General features: G+C 37.6%; 1 protein-coding gene across 1 annotated transcript; it reads right to left on the bottom strand.

The window, feature by feature from the left end:
• Window positions 1–6,503: 6,503 nt before the first annotated feature.
• On the bottom strand, window positions 6,504–7,315 carry LOC145122373 (uncharacterized). Its single transcript, XM_079057981.1, has 2 exons — window positions 7,006–7,315; window positions 6,504–6,931 (listed from the first exon to the last, which is right to left on the bottom strand). The coding sequence occupies exons 1-2, from the start codon at window positions 7,313–7,315 to the stop codon at window positions 6,504–6,506; spliced, it is 738 nt and encodes a 245-aa protein (XP_078914107.1).
• Window positions 7,316–7,545: the final 230 nt, after the last annotated feature.

The following is a 7,545-nucleotide window of genomic DNA, read 5'->3' as shown; positions in this document are numbered from 1 at the left end:
TGTCTTTGTATAACTCGGCTTCGTTAAAGGTGACATTCTTGCTTCGGATTATCTTTCTGCTCTCACTATCCCAAAGCCTGTAACCCATTTCATCCGACCCATAACCAATGAATGTACACTTCTTAGTCTTTGAATCAAGTTTATCCCTATCACCATCTTTTAACAAACTGTAAGCAGTACAACCAAAGACTTTCAGGTGTTTGAGACTTACTTCCTTCCCTTGCCACATTTCTTCTGGTAATTTAAAATCCAAGGGAACACACGGTGAACGGTTGATCAAGTAGGCTGCAGTATTAACTGCATCAGCCCAAAATTTCTTAGGTAAACCAGAATTCAACCTCATGCTTCTAGCCCTTTCATTCAGAGTTCTATTCATTCTTTCAGCTACACCATTCTGCTGAGGGGTTCCTGGGACCGTCTTGATCATCTTTATGCCTTGCTTGGCACAATAGTCAACAAACTCCTTGCTTATGTATTCACCACCATTATCCGACTTCAGGCATTTTACCTTCAAATCAGTTTCATTTTCAACAGCAGATTTCCATATCTTAAAAGTATCAAATACATCAGATTTATTTTTAAGAAAATAGACCCATACCTTGCGTGTTGAATCATCGATAAAGGTTACATAGTAGTTTTTGCCTCCTAGAGATGAAACTGGTGTTGGTCCAAATACATCCGAGTGAACAAGCTCCAACTTCTGAGCTTTCGGTGTCTTCCCCGTTTTTACAAAAGTAACCCGCTTTTGTTTCCCGAGAACACAAGATTCACAAAATTCAGTTTCGACTTTCTTCAAGTCTGGAAACTTTCCTTTCTGAGCCAACATCTTCAATCCCTTATCGCTCATGTGTCCGAGTCGTTGGTGCCATAAATTAGATGGACTCGGATTGGTGGTTACTGCATGAACACCATCACCAGGTATCTCTACCATGTATAGAGTGCCTTTCTTCTTTCCTTTGGCAATCACCAAGTTGCCTTTGATCACTTTCCATTGTCCACCCCCAAAGTGAACATCAAGTCCTTCATCATCCAACTTACCAACTGAAATCAACTTTCTCCTTAAGTTTGGGATAACCCTGACATCTTTCAATGTCCAGGTGGTTCCCATGGAGGTCTTCAAATCTACGTCTCCTATACCCGTAATATCAAGCACTTGATCATCGGCCAAACTAACTTTGCCAAAGTCACCTGTTTGTAGGTTCTTGACCATATCTGGGCGTGAGACAGCATGGAAAGAAGCACCCGAATCCATAATCCAGGATTCCATTGAGCTCTCAACACAACATATGAGAAAATCTCCCGATTCTTCAGAGGATACATTGTGTACTTCTTTCTTTTCAGCTTGTGGTTTTGGACATTGGTTTCTAAAGTGACCTTTTTCTTTGCAATTCCAACATTCAATATCTTTTCGGTTCTTGGACTGCCCCCTTTTTCTAGACTTTGATCTGCCTCGACTACGTCCTCTTTCGTTTCTTCTTCCTCTACTTTCTGTATGCAATAAAGAACTAGAACTAGAACTAGAAGTCTCACCATTGCTTCTCCGTCTGATATCTTCATTTACAATCAAGTCACGAATACTCTCGAAAGTGAGTTTAATAGTGCCGGATGCACTACTAACAGCTGTGACGGTGCCTGACCAACTATCGGGCAAAGATGATAAAAGGAGGAGCGCTTGTACTTCATCTTCAAACTTTATTGCAACTGAGGCTAAACGAGAGATAATCGAGTTAAACTCGTTTATGTGAGCGGTAACTGACATGCCTTCCTTCATTTTGGTGTTAACCAATTGTTTGATGAGGAACACTTTGTTGGAAGCGGACGGCTTCTCGTACATGTTGGACAAAGCCTTAAATACTCCATAAGTAGTTGTTTCATTAACAATGTTATACGCAACACTCTTTGCCAATGAAAGCCTAACTACACCCAAGGCTTGTCGATCCAACAACTTCCATTCTTCATCATACATGTCATCCGGTTGTTCGCCCAACATAGGCAAATGCAAACTTTTCTGATACAACATATCTTCAATTTGCATCTTCCAAAATCCATAATCGGTTCCATCAAACTTGTTAATTTTGATTTTACCATCTTCTGCCATTTTTGCAATTTTCTGAAAGAAAAGGGACCTGTCTTGCAATTTTTTGAAACTTCAGGGACCTGTCTTGTAATTTTCTGGAACTTCAGGACCGGTCTTTGCAATTTTCTGAAACTTCAGGGACCAAAGCTGAGTTTTTCAAATTCTGCTACAGTGACGCTACAGTGTCGTCTTCTCCGGCAAGGCTCCGGCGTACAGTGTCGTCTTCTCCGGCAATGCTCCGGCGTACAGTGTCGTCTTCTCCGGCAATGCTCCGGCGCTACAGTGTCGTCTTCTCCGGCGAACTGTTTTCCCGGTCACTATTCCGGCGAACCTTTGACCGGCGATTTGGACGTCTTCCGGTGGTCGAAAAATTCAGAAAAAAATATTTTCGGAATCTTCGTAACGAGACCTTTCCAACGGTATACACCAAAATCGTTTTTGACGAAAACAAATTTCGACCAAAAAACTGAAAATCACCTTCTGGAGCTAAACCAACGCTCTGATACCACTTGTTAGGATCGAGACACGAACACGAAACTCTCACTCTCAGCTCACGAATTATAGAAAAACAAGAACACAAGGATTTAAGGTGGTTCAGTCTATTTCTGACCTACGTCCACACGAGGGTAACTAGGAGTTTTTATTTCTTCTTCTTTTTTGTGTGTTATGAAACTACAGATACAATACAATCTTATATAGGATTGAATGGAGAAAAGGAAAGCCACAAAACATGGTCCTTAAGAACCGGGTGACCATTCCTTTTTCTTTTTTGACTAACTTTTCTGTGGACCACTTTGACGTGGATTCACACTCAACACAAAAAAGATTCATAAATTGCTTCCACGTGCAATTAGTAGCTAGTTTAAAGCATCTGTGGTTGTACCATTTTCAACTTGGTGATTTGGATCAACTTCATGCTGCTCTTTGTTTGCTTCGAAACTCGCCGAATCTGGAAAGCTTGCATATGATTTTACATACAGATGATAATGTAATGAGTGCTAAAATTATGTAATTATTTTGCTTATATGATACAAGAGTTGGCAGCTAATTAAAATGCGGTTGCATTTTTATGTTAATTCAGGAGCCTCGAGTGGATGTGGGACCAGCTTCAAATCATTTTGAAACCCTAAACAGTTTGGACTGTACATTGAATGGATTGAAAACTGTGGAGATAGCATCTCTAAAAGGATCAAAACCGGAAATGCTTTTTATAAAGCTTCTTCTTACTCATTCCCCTTGTCTCGAGAAGTTTACCATTACACCAAGTAGAGCTCTTAATGCTAAAAAAATACTTGACATTGCAAAGGATGTTATGCAGCTCCCTCGAGCCTCAACAAAGGCAAAAATATTCTACTTGGATCCCTTGCCATAATTCTATAACAATGTTCAACTACATCGTAATTTAGCTTTATACGTTCACAATTGTAAGTATATCTGAATTATCTTTCTTTTCTTTTGATAAAACTGCTAAGTATTTTGGATTTTTTTTTCTGCAATATACTTGGCTCATTTTTAGTTTGTACCAACTCGGCTACTCATTGTAGTTTGTGCTTAATTTTTGGTGAGAGCTAGGTACGTGAAAATGGTAAATTAAAGAATGCTAAAAGTTTTATTTTATTTTATTTGCGTAGTAGGTAGTAGAGATGCTGAAATGGATTTAAGTTTTCGTTAAACATATGATCATACTTGGCAATTTAATCAATATCACCCCATGGCAAACAAATCTAGGGGAATAAAAAGAAAAGAAAGATGATTTGAGTATGCTTATAACGATGCAAGAATAAAGCTAATTTGCCATGTTGTTGGACATTCTCATAGGAGTATATTTATGGGTTATACTGATTTAAGTAGATCATTTAAAAATAAATAAATAAATAAATAAATAACTGTGGTTAGAAGTTGACAAGTTCCTCCTTTGTGGCAAAAGAGATTTATAAACTTGGATCACTATTACCCGTTTATGCAACATGCTAATTTCATGAAATTAAAAGGGCTAATTTCTTAAAACATTGTTGATATCGATATTATGTTCATTTTTATGATGTTTTAGAATAGATTCACTTGAATTCGTCAAATGTGAATCTCTGTATTGTGTTTATATGATATATTGGCTAAAACAGAAACCTATTGCAATTCTTTGTAGTTCATAGAAAAAGGTTTTATTTTTTGTATAAAATTGTAACTTACTATCATTGCTTTTGTAAGATTCTCGTTTTATTGTAGCTTGACTACATTGTATCATAAATGTTTGGGCTAAATTCTAACAAAAATAAAAATTGATGAAGAAAATAAAGGTTGAAGATCTGTACTGATGAATGCTATTCATGGAAACAGTTGACCTTTAATTTCCAAAACAAGGCCTAAATTAACAGCTTCTTTGAAAGTTGATAAAAACAATCAGCTTTCATAAAAACAGTTGATCTATGAATGAAAGGACAAACTAAAATTCACTTCAAACAAATATTTGACTTGGTAACTTGTTTAGCTACGTATACTCTTTTTCTTTTTATATTTTAAATTTTAAATGAGTTAATAATCGTTTAACCCATTTATTTAGCATGTTGGGTTGAAAAAAATGAATAGATCAACCCACGTTTATTTTCAGGTTCAAAAATTTCAACTCGTTTGTTGGTTTATTGCCTTATCAATCACTTATCTTTTACTGAAAAGGGAGATGGAGAGCTTTGTCTTTCGTGTGTATGTGCAAGAAAAAAAAAGAGAGTACAATTGCCAACAATTGAGACAAAGTTACTATTACACTTTTTCATTCAATCTAATACAAAAAGAACAAAACATTTAAAACTAGACAACTACTTCTGGACTTTTTCAACTACAACATTAAAGAAACATTAAAAGGAAATTGACTTTGATAGCCTTGATTAAAACAACAAAGAAGTAGCTAGAGTAAATGTGATGGACAAATCTCACGTGATTGCACCATCTCTCTCTCTCTCTCTCTCTCTCTCTCTCTCTCTCTCTCTCTCTCTCTCTCTCTCTCTCTCTCTCTCAAATATTATGAATTATTATAATATTTTCCCCATTAATCCATAATTTTTATCTGCTTAACTCCTAACAAGTTTCGCATTTCTTCAAACTTCTTGCTTACCATGGATTTTGTGAGAATATCACTGCCTTTTGTTCCTTGTTGCTCACATGCGTGACTTTTATATCTCCATTCTCGACACACTCACGTATGAAATGAAACCTTGTCTCTATGTGCTTACTTCTCCCATGAAACACGGGGTTTTTTTATCAGATCTATGGCTGATTTGTTGTCAACATGCAGCACGACTAGATTAATTTTCTTTCCTGTTAACTCACCAAGTAACCGACGCATCCAAATCCCTTGGCACGTTGCACTTGTCACCGCCATGAATCCTGCTTCACATGATGAAATAGCTACATTTCTCTATTTTTTCGACGCCCAAGTAATCAGATTTTCATTGAGATAAAATGTCATTCCTGATGTACTGTGTCTGTCATTTACGTCCCTTGCAAGATCACTATCAGTGTACCCGGTTACAATGTCTTCTCCACTCCCCCTGGTGTACATTAAGACATAGTCAATGGTTCCTTTGATATATCTCAGAATATATTTCACTGCTTGTAGATGCTTAACTGTAGGTCTCTCCGTGAATCGACTAACAATCCCGACGGCATAAGAGATGTCAGGTCGAGTGTGTGTGAGATATCTTAGACCTCCAATGATGCTTCTATACTCCGTGGGATTTACCAGGTCTCCCTCTTCATCTTTTGTTAGCTCTAACTTGGGTTCCATTGGGTATTTACATGAGTTGCACTCAGCCATGCTTGCCTTCTCCACGATATTTTTCGCATAAGCTGTTTGCTTTAGAGTAGTACCATCCTCTTGTTGACCTACTTCAATACCTAGGTAGTATGACAATGAACCAAGGTCACTCAATTCAAACTCATGTTGCATTTGTTCTTTGAAGAGCTTCACCTCGTTACTACAATTTCCTGTAACAATTATATCATCAACGTACACCCCAACTATTAAGAGCTTATCATTCCTTTTTCTTGTGTAATGTGCATATTCTTGTGGGCATCTCATAAATCCCAAATTTTTCAGACATTTATCCAGACGAGAGTTCCAAGCTCTAGGAGCTTGACGAAGCCCATACAAACCTTTTGACAACCTATACACTTTTCCTGGTTCATTATGATTCACAACCCCTTCGGTTGAGTTACATAAACTTCTTCCAAATCTCCATTTAGAAATGCAGATTTTACATCAAGGTGGTACACAGTCCATCCTTTTTTACCTGCAAGAGCAAGCAAAATGCGTACCGTTTCAAGTCGGGAAACAAGTGCGAAGACTTCATCAAAGTCTATTATGGGTTTCTAAACATAGCCCTTTGCTACCAACCTCGCTTGTGCTTCAATACTTTTCCATCTGGATCCTTTTTCATTTTGTAAACCCACTTGAGACCAATGGGTTTTCGACCTGGTGGGATTCAACCAGGTTCCAAGTTTTATTTCTTTCAATGGCTTCTAGTTCACTTCTCATTGCATTTAACCAATCAACATTCTCACTAGCCATGGAGTGCGACAAAGGCTCCTCACTATCATGCATGAATAAAATTTCATTACACTCAACATAAATATCGTCCAATAAACGATACCGTTTTGGGGCTCCTCCACATGTAGAGTTTAATCCAATACGTGCAGAAGTATATGAACTGGTCGAACTCAAGGGTGTAGGTGTAGAGATTTGTGCACTTGTCTGTTGGGTTTGTTCTGGTGTAGGACTTTGCATCCAGATTTCATGTTCCTGGTTGCTCACATCTTCATAGTTATCTTCTGGAGAGTAGCCTTCAATTGTAAAAGTTGCTCCTGGTGTATTTTTTTTAACAAAGTTAACTTTTCCTATGACCAAGTTTTATCTTCTTCAAAACATACATCCCTACTGATGCATATTTTCCCTGTGTCTGGATCAAATAATCGATATGCTTTCGTTCCTGTCTCGCATCCTAGGAGCACCAAACATTTTCTTGGATCATCAAGTTTCTGATGGCTTCCTGTTGCTCTTGCATGAGCAATACATCCAAAAACTCTTAAGTAATCAACGTGTGGCTTTTTTCCAGTCCACATTTCATAATGTGTTGCATCTTTTATGGCTTTTATGGTCACCCGATTAACAACATAATCAACATGATGTATAGCCTCTCCATATAATGTTTCTGGTACATGCATACTCTTGAGTATACTTCTTGCCATCTCTACAACAATGCGATTTCATTTCTCCACCACTCTGTTTTGCTGTGGAGAATATGGTGTTGTGTAGTGTTAGTTTAGACCGGTTTCTTCACAATACATGGTGAATTGTTTTGACAGAAATTCACCACCACGATCTGTTCGAAAAGTCTTTAGCTTTTAAGCTTTTTCTGCTTCAATAGATATCCGAAACTTTTTGAAAACATTGAAGGCTTCATCCTTAGTATTCATCA

The sequence above is a fragment of the Lactuca virosa genome, chromosome 1 (assembly GCF_052849685.1).
Source record: "Lactuca virosa cultivar CGN04683 chromosome 1, Lactuca_virosa_CGN04683_v6, whole genome shotgun sequence".
Taxonomy (NCBI): domain Eukaryota; kingdom Viridiplantae; phylum Streptophyta; class Magnoliopsida; order Asterales; family Asteraceae; genus Lactuca; species Lactuca virosa.
This window is presented reverse-complemented; position numbering and strand designations above follow the sequence as displayed.